Source organism: Vulpes vulpes, chromosome 7, assembly GCF_048418805.1.
Source record: "Vulpes vulpes isolate BD-2025 chromosome 7, VulVul3, whole genome shotgun sequence".
NCBI classification, from domain to species: Eukaryota; Metazoa; Chordata; class Mammalia; order Carnivora; family Canidae; genus Vulpes; species Vulpes vulpes.
Genome location: NC_132786.1, coordinates 51,021,661 through 51,036,729, shown reverse-complemented (window position 1 = coordinate 51,036,729; position 15,069 = coordinate 51,021,661). Strand labels below are relative to the sequence as shown.

The following is a 15,069-nucleotide window of genomic DNA, read 5'->3' as shown; positions in this document are numbered from 1 at the left end:
CCCTGTCCCCACCCCCTAGCCCACTTCCGACGTTTTGCGGCGCAGCGTTAAGTTTCCGGGGCCGCGGTTGGCATAGAGCGCTGTCACTCAGGCCCGGAAAGTGCTTCCTGTGCGTGCGCAGGCGGGGACCGGGAAGTCTCGCTCGCGGGGACCGGCGGCGGGGCGGTGGCGGTAAGGACGGGCCGCGGCGTTCTGGGGCGCCCGTCCTAGCCCCCCCCACCACCACCCCCGCTCTCCGGGTTGGCGGCGACCGGCTACAGCTGCAGCGGGCCCGGGGCGTGCGGCCTGGGTGAGTCCGGCCCCCGGAGACCGCCGCGGGAGCGAGCTAGAGCTCTGAACAATGCTGGTGTTTCGGGGGCGGGGGGAGGGCTGCGTTTTCCTTCTGCTTCTACAGGTGCAATGCCTGGCATTTGTCGTCCAGCTCGTAAAGAGAAGACGCACCTCTTTCTGGGGCCTTCGGGGGGCGGGGGCGGAGGCAGGGGTACGGTAGCGTCTGCCTGGAGGGCTGCAGCGTTCTTGCTCGCTGAGCTCATTGGGCCCCCGGGGCCGAACGCCGAGCCCCCGAGGATGGTATCTTCCGAAGGAGGGTGGTGGCTTCACGTTCTCAGCACGGTCCCTGCCCCGAATTGTCATTCCTCCTGGGATTTTTGTAGCCCTTCCTGTAGCCTTGCGTACTATATACACCCCCGAACCTCCATTAATTAACCTCCACGTTGCCCCCCCCCCTTTTTTTAACCTGCCACTTTGATGAGGTCGCCTTTCTTTGCAGTATGTCATCCTTTTCAAGAACCTTCCTTATGATTTTCCATGTCAGCTTCCAGTTTACTCCCCTCGCGTTACATGATCTCTCCCATCCAGGGTGTTTTCGACTTTTGCACCTTGTTCCAGGTCATATAGCTCGTTAGTGGCTCCACTGGCTTCTCCCAGGAGATCTGGGAAGTCCTACAGGCCGTCCTTAAGATCCACACACCTCGGGGCAGCCCGGGTGGCTCAGCGGTTGAGCGTCTGCCTTTGGCCCAGGTCATGATCCTGGGGTCCTGAGATCGAGTCCCACGTTGGGCTCCCTGCATGGAGCCTGCTTCTCCCTCTGCCTGTGACTCTGCCTCTCTCTCTCTCTCTCTCTCTCTCTGTCATGAGTAAATAAATAAAATCTTAAAAAAAAAAAATCCACACACCTGTCCTTTGCCGGTGTTCTTCCCTTTGCTGTAGAATAAACAGTACCATCGCAAGGGTCAAAAGCTTTTAAAGTAGTATGTGGCAAGAATTTCTCATACGGTAATTTTGGGGACAGAACTGCAGTTATCTCAGCTGGGCTGTCCATTGTGCTAGCCAAGGAGCCACTTCTGGCTATTGAGCATGTGAAATTGGCTAGCCTGATTTGTGATGTGCTGTCAGCGTGGAATACACATCATCAGAAAATGAAGACTTAGTACAAAAAAAAAAAAAAAGTATCTCATCAATAACTTGTATTAATGTCGAAGTGTTAATATTTTGGACGTATTGGTTAAGTAGAAAAATAGAATCTTGTTAATGTTAATTCCACCTGTTTCTTTTTTAATATGACTAGAAAAATTTAAAATTACGTGGCTCAGGGATCCCTGGGTGGCGCAGCGGTTTGGCGCCTGCCTTTGGCCCAGGGCGCGATCCTGGAGACCCGGGATTGAATCCCACATCAGGCTCCCGGTGCATGGAGCCTGCTTCTCCCTCCACCTGTGTCTCTGCCTCTCTCTCTCTCTCTGTGACTATCATAAATAAATAAAAATTTAAAAAATAAAATAAAATAAAATTACGTGGCTCATAACTTCTTTTGAACAGCTCTGTGATTTAGAGCTTCATAAGTCATTTCCAGGTCCCCTTATTTCCACTCCCATGTTCAGGGACCACAGCTAATTCTCATGAGCCTCTGGGTTTTTTAAATGTATTTATTTATTTTTTAAAAGATTTTATTTTTATTCATGGTAGAGGAATAGAGAGGGAGGCAGAAACAGGGGAGCCCGACGCGGGACTCGATCCCGGGACTCCAAGATCACAACCTGGACCAAAGGCAGGTGCCCAACTGCTGAGCCACCCAGGGATCCCCAACGTCTGGGGTTTTTAAATGAGAGAATGGATCTTTAGGGCTCTAATCTAGATTCTTTGGTATAAAGCACAGTTCCCCATATAATATGTTTTCACCACCTCTTTTTAATGTTCACCCCAAATTCCTTAGAACTAGAAATTTTCTTTCTCTGAACTTATGATCCTTTGTCCTCATAGCATAATTCTGTCTGGAAAATGTCTGCTTAAATAGTTATAAAACTTTTATGTCTTGTTGAGATTTATCATTTCTGATAAGCTGCCCATTATTGCTTCAGTACGTAAATGTGAAAAGCCTAATGATATTTTGAAAATTAACTTTTCAGTTAAGAAATTTTTGGTTATCAAGTTAGTAGCATAGTGCTTTTCCCTTTTCATAGAAATTGTATTTTGAGTTTTACATGATATACTAGTAAAGATCACTTTTGAAAAGAAACTTGGTACGTGATTTTGGAAATGAGAAGTGATCTTTATAATGGCAGTTTTGTTTGGAATAAGCACATTTTTATGTAATTGCTTTTCTAACGTTAGTGTGTGGTAGGATTTGTTATAGACTAATTCTCAGCTGAAGGACACAGTATAAAATCCCTCCTAGAGGTTTTCATTCATTGTTAGTTTTTCTCTTCTAGATTTTCTTCTAAATAGTACACTTTACATTAACTATGGAGAAGTGAAAAAACATAGCTATTTAGAGAACTAGCATATTAGTTTAATAATTTCCCGGGAATTCAGGAATTAGATGCTAGTGATTACAGAGAAATTAGCAATAGTTGTATTTATTGTGTATGTAAGACAGCAGTTACTTTTCTTTATATCAGAAATGGGTCATGAGACCTATTTTAGTTTGATCACCTTCCTGCTTTCTTGGTCTCTTCCCACAGTTCAGTTCTGTGTGCATTTGAGATGTTACTGAAAGTACTGATTTGACTTGAAGTTGACTACAACCTTTGTAACAAGAGATTTTTAAAATATATAATACCGATAGTTATTCAAAAATTGAAGCTTTCCATTTTGTTCCCCAAATTTTTATTTGCTCAGCAGTTTGCAGACACTGGAAAAGAGTCTTGCCTTTTTGTAATGTTTTATAAATGGTGGGGGCTCCTCTATTAAATATGGATATGGGCTTTTTAAACATTTTTAACGTATTTACATTTGTATTTCAGATTTTTCTTGACGCCTCGAACATGAGCCCCACACAGTGGGACTTCCCCGTGGAATTATGTTGTCGGCCTATGGCTTTCGTTACCCTTACGGGCCTGGATGTAGTTTATAATGCTGTTCATCGAGCTGTCTGGGATGCTTTCTGTGCCAATCGGAGGGCTGATCGGGTGCCAATTTCTTTCAAGGTGCTCCCAGGTGACCATGAGTATCCCAAATGTAGACCTAAGGTAAAGACATGATTGCATGGGGGCTTTTCCTTCTCTTCCTCTCTTCCACTGTATGCATGGATACCTTTTTCTTTCTAATGTCTGTGCTGGAAAACCCTGAGTTTTTTGTTTGTTTGCTTGTTTGTTTGTTTTTTGAAATAAGATTTTATTTGTGAAAAAGAAAGAAAGAGACAATTTTTTTTTTTTTTTTTAAGAAATTGAAATACAATACTTGGAGCCACTTTAGTCTACAAATAGTCCCAACCCTGGCCACCCAAAGTATGATTCTGGGAACAGTAACAACACCTGGGAACTTTTTAGAAATTAGGAATCCAAGATCCCTACTAGACACACACTATTTGGGAATCCGCATTTTAACAAATTCCTGGGTCATTTACATACATATTAAAGTTTGAGACAGATAGGTCTAGACAGTGGCCAAACATCTACTTATATTCCTTAGTCTTTTTATACACTGTTGGAATTATTGCAAAGTCAGGAAAAAACATAAATACACTTTGGAAAATGACAGGCCTCCAGGAGAGACGGGGGAAGGATAGGGAACAGAAGGGTGAGGGGTGCTGAGCTGGGAGAGAGGAGTCATTGCCAAGGAGCACTGGTCTTCTGGCATCTGACCTGTGGGAAGTAGAAGGTGCTGCTTGCTACTTCTTTGATTCTTTATCTACTGTTGTCAAAGGCAGAATTATTTTTCTTTGAGAAACCTCAGAGGTAAAACCTTGAGTTTATCAAAGCTATGGTTGTAGTGATGCATTAAGAAAACCCAAGACTTTTTCATTATGTAATACACTAATAGTTATATTTAATGACAGCTATTTTTTTTAACCCCAGAGGAAAAATTACTTTATAATTATCATTTACAATTATAATGGATTTTCTTTTTTTTGCATTTGCTTAAAACCCTTCGTAGTCTACATTAAAGCCTTCTCTAAAAGGAAGGTCTCACATTCCCCATTTATCATTACCAGTATCATTATGGAATCCATGGCCTTTGCAGTTTGGTTCGGTTTCACACACATCATTTGAACACGTGCTTTGTGTTAGGTACTAGGAATTATGCAATAGACTGGTGACAGAAATTTAAATAAGACATGGTCTTACTACATTTCTGTATTTAAGAGTCATCCTTCATTTTTTCTTCTCTTCCCAAGTAAGGCAAATGTGGCCCTGGCAATATGTCTTTGAAACAAATGGAGCCATTTTGGCTCTTATGTCATCTCTGTAAGCCTGAATTACCTCATCTTAAAAAGGTGTCATGTGTATGTCGAATGAAATGAATGAGCACAAAGTGCTTGCCATTCGGTGACAGGTGGCTTTTGCCTGCTGCTGTTAGGAGTGCGTTCAGCTTTTTCCTATGTTTGCAGAGAACTTCATATGAATGGTACATTCCTAAGGGGATCTTAAAGACCGGCTGGATGAATAAACATCTGAATCTGGTGCCCGCCCTGGTGGTTGTGTTCTATGAGCTGGACTGGGATGAGCCTCAGTGGAAAGAGAAGCAGTCTGAGTGCGCTACCAGAGTGGAAATAGTCAGGTACGGTCTACTCCATCTTTGCCATGTATCAGGTGGTCCCGAGTAGGTTGCATGTGTCTTGTTTACTAACATTTATTCAAAGCAGCAGTGTTCATTTGGGAATTGCTGACCTCCTGTGACCCTTGTTTATTTCCTGACAGGTAGCTTAACATGAATGCTTAACCTCTGTAATGCTTAAGTGTGTGAAGAAATTTAGAAGACATATTAGTTGGAATCTTCAAATGCTTTTTTCTTAGATTCATGATATTTTGGGGGAGGTATAGTAATTTGCTACTTGTCTTATAAGACACTTGTTTTATCACCTTTCCTGTTTGAAAATAATTTTCTTTGCATGGCCAGTCTATAGCGTATCACCATAAAGAAATAAATGGCATTATAGCTTTTACATGAAAGTAGATATTAAACTTTGTTTTTAAAGCAGATTTTTGTAAGGATTAGAAGCTTGATATGAGAGTATACTTTTAAAACTTTTAAATCATTGTACCATAGAAGTTTCTTTGTATGCAGGAAACATTTCCCCTAATCTTGGGGGTTTGGGGGTTGACATTTATCTTTCTTCAATTGAATTATCAAGCTTGTACTTTAAGGTTTTTTTTGTTTTAAGATTTTATTTATTTGAGAAAGAGAGAGTGTGCATGAGTGGGGTGGGGGAGCAGAGGGAGAGGGAGAAGCAGACTCCCCACTGAGCAGGGGGCCAGAAGCAGGGCTGGATCCTGGGACTCTGGGATCGTGATCTGAGCCGAAGGCAGATGCTTACCTGACTCAGTCACCCACACACCCCTACGTAAAGTCTTGAATGCATTTTTAAAAGTCAATTTTTGTTATATGTAATTAATTTTATTATTTTTCCATTGCAGGCAAAGTTTACAAGGGAGAAACACAAAAGTCGCAGTGGTTCTGATTCAGAAGAAAACTCCTTTGCCCCCAGGTATCACAAGGTTAATTAATAATGAATTAATTGCTTTATACTTCCCATTCTTATTATCAGGAAGTATAGTTTTTGATGTTAAAATCTTTTATGCATTCAATTTTAGGAAAGATGGTGTGTTCATTTGAAAAAATACTAATAATGCATGAATAATGTCTTAGAAAAAGTTAAAATATTAAACGAAAATTAATATTAAATATAAAATGTTCTTCTCCCCCAGTTCCACTTACCTCACTTTGTAGGCATATATCAGTTGATGTAACAGCTATTCACTTGGTTTTTAAAGAAAGAATGTTATTTACTTATCAAAGATCAGTTTAAAATTCTTCCTGTGATTTTTTTTCTGAATTTGCAATAGGACAAAGAAAAATGCGATAGGATTTTTAATTTCTTATAGGAAAATGTCTTAGCTTCAGATGCTTATTTCTTCTACATTCTAAGACTTTGATAGGCCAAAAATGTTTTTTGTTTCTCTTTTGAAACTTGTGCATCTCAGTTTTAGAAACCACTTTCATGGATTATTGCTTCCATTTTTGGCATAGTTATGTAGCATATCTGTTGGCATTATTTGGCCTATCTTGGCTCAGTAGAAAGTTCCATAGGATTTTCCTGACAGGTATGTACTGTGACTTCTGAGAACCACCACCACCCCCCAACCCCCCGAGCTCTCAAGGATCACAGGAGGCCTTTTGGCATAGTGAAAGGGGGATTGTGTTTTTTCCCTAATTATATTGCTTAGATTTGGGGAACCATTTGTTTAGAAAAATACATGAATCACTTTATTTCTCTTTTTGTCTTGATGGGATTTGTCAACAGGAGAAGATGTCACTGCATCAGAAAGAGCCGCAGCTTTATGTAATGCGTGTGAACTCTCAGGAAAATCTTTGTTTGTACTGCCCCACACTGACCACCTGGTGGGTTATATTATAAGGTAACTAAAGATCTTAAACATTTTTTTCTTTAGATTATTCAGAGGCATTGAAAAATTGGTTGCTTAGACTCATTAATTAAAAGACATGTTTTTGAGAAAAAAGTCAAAGAGTACTCAGGTTTTGAGGCAAAAACACGAGTCCCCTTTGTCAACTCCTTAACCTCCACTTCCTTATTGGGACCACAGCAACAACTTCCTTAAGTTTCTGTCCAGACATCTCTTTTAATGTAAAAATAATTGTAATCAGACAACACATGGTGAACTGCCACTTAGCATTACCTCATTAATGCCATATATATATATATATATATATATATATATATATATATATTCCATGTTAAAATATATATATATTTGCATGTTTTTCCATTGTATTTTTCAGTAACCACTAGATGTCCTCTGATGATCTGTTTGTCCTTTTATAGGATAGTGTCTTCATTTCTGGCCTCCATTGCTTCATTTTCAATATGTTGATGTAGATATTTAAATAATTTTTAAGATGGATCTGAGGCCCACCATATCTTATATATCTTTATAAAGCCCTTGTATATGAAAGACATCTGGCTTGGGAACACAACAATATCTCACAAAATCTGTGACCGTGATCCATTATTTTCTAGCATTTAGTGTTGTAGAAAAGAAGTATTTTTTTTTTTTCAGATTTTATTTTTTTATTTGAGATAAAGAGAGAGGGGGGGAGTGGCAAAGGGAGAGAGACAAACAGACTCTATGCTGAATGCAGAGCCTCATATGGGGCTCAGTCTTAGGACCCTGAGATCATGACCTGAGTCAAGATCAAGAGTCAGATGCTTAACCGACTGAGCTACCCAGGTCCCCCGAGAAGAAGTTTTATAATAGTAAATTTTGACCAAAATGTATTTAGATATGAACCTTTTCATTGATTTTAGCTGTTTTTCCTTGAACTGCATACATGCCCCCTCTCAAGCCCAAGAACAGTGTAGTTGATCTTTGATTATTGCCTTGCAAGATGATGTCCTGTAGGAAGTAATGTGACATTCTCATTGGCCTACCAATGACATGGCTTCTAGGAAAGAGAAGTATAAATTCAGAAGGAGAGAGCTTGAAAAGGCAACAAATGAAAGGATGAGTTGCAAGAAAACCTTAATGCAGTTAGCAAATCCAATCTCCCCCCTGGAAGCAGTAAATAGTGGCATGGTTGGTTACTCAGAAAGTCAGATTGGTAGCGCTCTGGATAAAGTTGAGCTGATTGCCCAGAATGCAGGAGGGGATAATGAGTTTTGTCTTTTAACGGTGTGTGGTGACCCCTGGGGGGAACACAGAACGGAGCCCATACATAGATACCTGGTAGCACACCTGCACTGCTTTTCCTCCTTGAAGGCATGGCCCAGCCGCCCACCGGCCTTTGACTGCCCCTCCAGGCTCTCAACAGTTCCTCTTGGACTTTGCACTGCATGTACTCTTTCCCTGTTCCCAGTGCTGTTTCCTGTCAGTGTGCTGTCCTACTAGCTCCTAACTTCCAGCTCCCCTTTCAGGGCTCTCTTACTCAACTTTTAAGGCTGAGTTCACATGCAGACTTGAGTAAAAGGCCATTGTCTTCAATCCTGCCTCTTAATCCATTGACTCTTGACTACACTGAAGTGGGCCTCCAGGGAACATGGCTAATGCCTGGAAACACTTACCTGGACCCCTACTGAGACTTCTTTCCTGATGCTGGCATCTGGGGGTGGAGTTTGGGGATGCTGCTCTGCATCCTTCCATGCACAGGAAGCCCCATACCAGAACCTGGTCCGAAACACCAGTGGGGCTGAGGTTGAGAAACCCTGCCTCAACGTCTTCTTCAGCTTTCAGATTTAGTACTGTCATGGACACGAGAGAAATAGACATTGTGGCTTCTGCCCTTTACCACTGACTGCCCTTACTCAGAATAATGCCTCATTTAAGGAATGCAAGCTCAAAATGATTGATGTATAAGAAGCAAGTGCTCTGGACCCAGGACCTCCAAACTATGGACATGAGCACCAAGGGTGAGACAGTCCACACGAGATGAGGGAAGATGTTAGTAGACCCTTTCTTCATATTTGCATTTTATCTTAAGAGAGAGGGTAATGCTGAATATCTCTAAATCTCCGTATTCAGTCTCATCTGGGAGTCTCATCATTGACAGAGTTGCTGGTGGTACCCTCACTCATTTGTGTGCTTTCAGAACATTTTGATGTTTTGGGGCTCCTGGGGGGTTCAGTCGGATAAGCATCTGCCTTCGGCTCAGGTCATGATCCTGGGGTTCCATGATCAAGCTTCATGGTCGGTCGGGGGGCAGGGGGGTCAGTTGGCTCTGTGCTCAGCAGGGAGCCTGCCTCTCCTCCTCCTCCCCACTACAACTCTCTGTCACTATCTTCATCTCTCTCAAATAAATAAAATCTTTAAAAAAAACAAAACAAAACACTTTGATGTTTTAAGTTTACAAGCTACAAGATGTCAGCGATTTGGTTAAATTTTTTGTGTGTGTCTGAGCAGTAGAATGTATATAAAACTTCTGTGTGATGTGTTGAGTGATGGTGAGAATTGTTTGTGCTTTAAAGGCTCACTGATCATTCTGAGTCAGAATACTTAAAAGAATTGCCAAACTTGTGATGAGTTAAGCATTTTTCTTTTATAAAAATATGTGTTCCAAATCCTCAGGCCTTTCTTCTTAGGACAATAGACTGTCAATGTCATGCTAACCAGATTTTTTTTTTTTTAATCTTATTTTGAAAAAAAAAAAACATATTTTGCCTTTAAAGCAAAGGGTACGCATTTATAAAACGTTATAAATTTTCAGCTTAGGTTAATATATTCTTTCAAACAGTATGGTTCAAAGTTAGAACCTAATTCTAATTATTTTCATGTTTTAACATTTTAAAAAACTGTAGTTTTAGGGATCCCTGGGTGGCGCAGCGGTTTGGCGCCTGCCTTTGGCCCAGGGCGCGATCCTGGAGATCTGGGATCGAATCCCACATCGGGCTCCCGGTGCATGGAGCCTGCTTCTCCCTCTGCCTGCGTCTCTGCCTCTCTCTTTCTCTCTCTCTCTCTGTGACTATCATAAATTAAAAATAAATAAATAAATAAATAAATAAATAAATAAATAAATAACTGTAGTTTTAAAGATTTTTTTAAAAAAATCTTACCTTAGAAAGTATGTTGAATATTTAAAGTTTTGGCTTATCCATTTTTTTTCTTAGCATATTTTCCTTAGATATGTCTAAACTCTTTGAATACAGCTTCAAAATTCTGTTTTATTCTGAGGAGGAAAAACCTTGAAATCCAGCTTTTTCTATGAATTTAGCTTTCTTTCATGACCTAGGGAGATATTTCTAATCCATGCTTATTTTCATGAAAGGAACTTTGAGTTTTCAATCTGTGGTCACATTTTCTTTGTTCCTATGTTATCTCAAAGTTAGGGAATGAAGCAGGATTTGAATCCCATAAATGCTACTTCCCCCTCATTTGCCAGTTTTCCTTTATGGTCTTTTTACCATTAGTTTTCTTAACCTTTAACCTTAACTATTAAAAGCACAAAAAATAAAGATTCAGTGAATATTGGAAATCTGTTTCTTTCACACTTCTTATAAAACGAAAGAGGTGGAAGTAATTTTAGAGATTACTTAATTTCCACGAATTATAAAACAGTTATTTTTATCAATTACTTGGATTGTAAATAATTCTCAATGGCTTTGGGGTCTTTACATTTTTTATTTAGAAATTCAGTATATTTTATGTTACTTTTGATCTTTATCATGCAGTAAACTAGATATTATCTCTGTCAGAATTTTATTTTCAGGTCTTACAAATATGATTCTTGAGAACAGTTTGGTTTAAAATAACTTTAGTGTTTGAAAATGTTGATTCTTTTTTAAACAGATTAGAAAATGCCTTTTATGAACATGCACAGACTTATTACTACACTGAGATCAGAAGAGTGAAATCTCATAAGGAATTTTTGAATAAAACAACACACCAGGTACAATGCTTTTCCAAAGAAGGAAATAATAGAAGCATTCTAGAGCAGATTATTCATCATTATTTTCGGGATTATTAAATCTGTAATGCTTTGATGTTTTTAATTGGCTTCTATACTTTTCAAGTTTATTTAAAGCTTTTAAAAACTAGTTTGTCTTTCTGCTTTTTGCCCTATTTTACAGATAGCTTTTTATAGCTTCCTTAACTATGCTTGTTTGTTGGAATATTTCTAATCTTTAATTTTGAGTATTTTCCTTAGTACTTTTAGGACTCCTCTTAATAAATATTGTAATTATTATGTTTTAAGAGAATGTGTATAATAATGATTTTTTTCTATTCTCTTTTTCAGCTTTTATTTGTTAGACATCAGTTCAAAATAGCTTTCTTCAGTGAGTTGAAACAAGATACACAAAATGCTCTGAAGTAAGTTTTTAACAATTGTCAGGGATCCCTGGGTGGCTCAGCGGTTTGGCGCCCGCCTTTGGCCCAGGGTGTGTTCCTGGAGTCCCGGGATTGAGTCCCGTGTCGGGCTCCTGGCATGGAGCCTGCTTCTCCTTCTGCCTGTGTCTCTGCCTCTCTCTCTCTATGTCTATCGTGAATAAATAAGTAAAATCTTAAAAAAAAAAAAAGTTTTTAACAATTGTCAAACTAAATTTTTCTTATTTATGTTAACAGTAACATATAATGGCAATTTCTGAATCTCAACCAAACTTTAATTTTAAAATTTTATGTTTGTTACATTCATATATGTAATATTTAATTTGTTTAGAGATGAATAGAATATAATATTTTGAGATATTTAAAACATTTCCATTTTATTATCAGAAATAAATTTCATAGTGTCATAACTTTCTGGTCTAATTTAATTAAATTTCATGATCTAAAGGAATATATTAAAATTCTTCCCATCCTGTTGACTACTTGTATGTTCAGTAAAACTTTTGTGTTGACTGATTTCTATAGTTACATACATATTAAACATTATCTAATGCTATGAATTTCTTAATATGCATAGTGCATTTATTTAATTCAACTCTGATTTTATTTTTAATTTTAAATTTTTTTTAAGTTTATAATACCTCTCAGCCTCGTTTTTAATACGAAGGCACTGCTTAGAAGTTTTAAAGAGTAGTTGTGTATGTGTTGGCAGTGGTCATGTGTTTTATTCTTTCGCTTTTACTGAGCACAACTTAATAAAACATTTTTTTCTAGCTTTGACTCAATATTTTGAAGATTGACAGCAGTGTAATGTAGTGATAAAAGCCAACTATATATCCTAAAACTGAAGAGAGCCTTAGTGTACAGGGCGGAAAAAATAAAAATGAAGCTGTTATTCAGAGAAATATTGCAGAAACATTTTCCTTTTTTGTAATTGTTCAGGTGGTGAATACCAGATTGTGTTCTCTAAATCTCAACGACTCCATACGATTACAACTGGCTTTAACGTAGTTTATATTTCTTTCCCATGGTATTAGTAAAAAACCTTCCATTGTAGTTCTACTGGAAAATAATCCTGGGAAAAGAAAATTTTTACCTGAGATTTCCTGGTTGCCTTCCATCCTCAGGGTAGGCCTCCTTCTAGAAGTCTCTCCTTTCCCACCCCAATGCGCCTTTTCTAGCTCATGCTGGCAATGAGCAGCATTCTCTGAACTTGTGGAGAGACTAGGGTTTAAAACCCATTGACCTGTGCTTGGTCTCCTTAGTGGCTTCTTTGCTGATACAATTTGTTTGTTGGAGAAGCTCATAATGGTGGTTTAAAAAAAAAAAGTTTTATTTTTTTAATAGAATACTAATTTTTTAATGTAATTCTAGACAGTTGTCCACTTTCGTGTTCAACTTATTTTCTGGCCCTTATCGACAGAAGCTAGTGACAGAACAATGTACATGTGATGGTTCTGTTCTTAGTGATAGGTTGTTGATTCCTCCCACATGTTATTAATTAATAGATCGTTTTTCAGGAAATCAGTGATCACTATATGTGAGTTTTTCCTGAGCTGTTGAGTACTAAGAAATGTTTAGTAAATATTGTTTTATTTCTAATAACTTATTCTTGGGAGTCTCTTCTTAAAATTGATAATTAACCGTGTTCCATATGTTTATATTAGGAATTATAGGACCGCCTATAATCTTGTACATGAATTGAGAGCCCATGAAACTAATATCCTGGAAATAAAGACTATGGCAGGATTTATAAACTACAAGGTAATGATTCTACTGCAAATAAAGGAAACTTGTCTTTAAATATTAGATGATCTTTTTGAAATTTGAAAACCAAAATTAGTTACTTGCCCTGAAAAGTATTTGATTAATTGTGTTCTCCTCTTTTTATATCCCTTGTTTCAAACAGCACCCTGGTTCTTACCAGCCTAACTGCAATACTTGGTTTTGAGTTTATGGGTCTGGGAGTTCTCACTTAGAACAATTTTACTTTTGTGAAACTCCCTTAGGAGGGTCTTCTGTGTTTAAGTGGGAGCAGGAGAGAGTGAAAAGAAAGCAGCCTGTATTACTGAATTTTGTAAGATGCAACAAACCAGAACTTTATAAGCCTTCCTTGGTTTAATGGCACCGCCATATGAAAGGTGTTTCTGTTCACCTCAGAGGAAACTTTTATACCTGTTACTTGAGCATTTTAAGATTGCACATAGTAGAATTAGATGCCCTCAGAAGGCAAGTGAAGGCTTCTTGTTTTGCTTTTAATCTTTCCACATTCATCTTTTAAAGATCGCTGGCACTGGGATGGTGGCATGAGGGCATATAAATGCTGGAATTCACTATTAAATTGTTACAACGTCTGTGGAGAATATTTTTGCAATGACTACCCATTTAAAATGAGTGTTTCCTTTGACCTAGCAATTCTGTTTCAGGAAATTTATCTGATGTCTGTGCTAAGACTTGTAAATCACATATGTGAAGAAATTTATTGCATCTTGTAATAGAAGAAGATTGGAAATAACCCAGCAATAAGTGTATGGTTAATATAAGTTATAACCCCAGACAATGGAATATTCTACAACTATTAAGAATGAGACAGCTCCGCTTACTGATATGTAATATTAGATGAAAAAAGTAAAGTACAAAACAGCATATTTAGTGTGATGCTATTTGTTTAAAAAGTATAGTTTATATATAAATGCACATAAACTTGTCTGTGTGTATACTGTATCATGGAACATGCTGGAAGCTGGTTGCCTCTGCAACAGGAAATTGGATGGCAGATGGACAGGAATGGATGAGAGACTTAACCTTTCACATATTCCTTGTACCTAAAATATAAAACTGATGATAAGCCTCTGGAAATAAATTTAGGTTTTGTTTCTTCTGTTTTTCCTTTTATGTTACATAGATACAGATTATTACTGTTCTGAAATAGCATTCCAGAAAAAAAGTTTTCAAGAATTTCTGTAATCCTTGTTTGATATGGAGGCTACTGTGCTCTGTGGTACAGAAAATCTTTAGTTTTCTGACAATTTTAAAACTGAAAGTCTGTCCTAGAAGAGATAGTATTTTATTTTTGCCCATCTTTATGTTCTTCACTGGGTATAATTTTTTTGTATTCTGTTCTGTACTTTTAATAAGCTTTGCTAAGGTATGCAGTAGTTTTAGTACAAATACAGAATAATTTTATTTCGTTAACCAGGGGAACACAAGCTCTTGTTTTAGCTTAGCCATTCCAGTAGAGAAAATCCATGCTATTGCCAAGAACTGAAGAGAGGAAATTTGTCTTTTTAAGGTTAATCTCACATTTTACATATTTTTAAATGAATATGCCTTTTGACTTTTATTTTCTTCTTTATTTTGGGGTTGATTTTACATTTTGCAGATCTGTAGGCTGTGTTTTCAGCACAACACCCCTTTGGATGCAATTGCTCAGTTCCGAAAACACATTGACTTGTGTAAGAAAAAAATCGGAAGTGCAGAGCTGTCTTTTGAGCATGCTGCATGGATGTCTAAACAGTATGTTTTAAATTGTACTTTCAGAATTTTTTTTTCTTTAAATAGGTGGGATTGGAGGAATGGAATTAGCATGAACTTTGGTTCTAAATTGAGCTAAGCTTTTTGTCAGTAAATAGGCTTTTGGACATCTAGCATAGGTATGTTTCCAGTAATAGTTGATATTGATTCATAGAGTTCCTTAATAGAAATCACTTAATTCACGGAACCATCTCTTTTATTCAGTGTATATTTATGGAGTTTCTACCACGTGCCTAGGTACTGAGAATATAACTGGGAACAAAAC

The 15,069-nt window shown here is 38.0% G+C and overlaps 1 protein-coding gene across 1 annotated transcript in view; it reads left to right on the top strand.

The window, feature by feature from the left end:
* The first annotated feature begins 17 nt into the window (after nucleotides 1-17).
* Nucleotides 18-15,069, top strand: part of TRAPPC11 (trafficking protein particle complex subunit 11) — a 49,105-nt gene continuing 34,053 nt past the window's right edge. Inside the window, exons 1-9 of the mRNA XM_026018280.2 lie at nucleotides 18-289; nucleotides 3,240-3,464; nucleotides 4,826-4,995; nucleotides 5,853-5,923; nucleotides 6,740-6,854; nucleotides 10,734-10,833; nucleotides 11,182-11,255; nucleotides 12,938-13,034; nucleotides 14,653-14,786. Of these exons, the coding sequence (XP_025874065.1) occupies nucleotides 3,261-3,464; nucleotides 4,826-4,995; nucleotides 5,853-5,923; nucleotides 6,740-6,854; nucleotides 10,734-10,833; nucleotides 11,182-11,255; nucleotides 12,938-13,034; nucleotides 14,653-14,786 (965 nt within the window). The 5' untranslated portion in view covers nucleotides 18-289; nucleotides 3,240-3,260. The remainder of the gene's footprint in view (nucleotides 290-3,239; nucleotides 3,465-4,825; nucleotides 4,996-5,852; nucleotides 5,924-6,739; nucleotides 6,855-10,733; nucleotides 10,834-11,181; nucleotides 11,256-12,937; nucleotides 13,035-14,652; nucleotides 14,787-15,069) is intronic.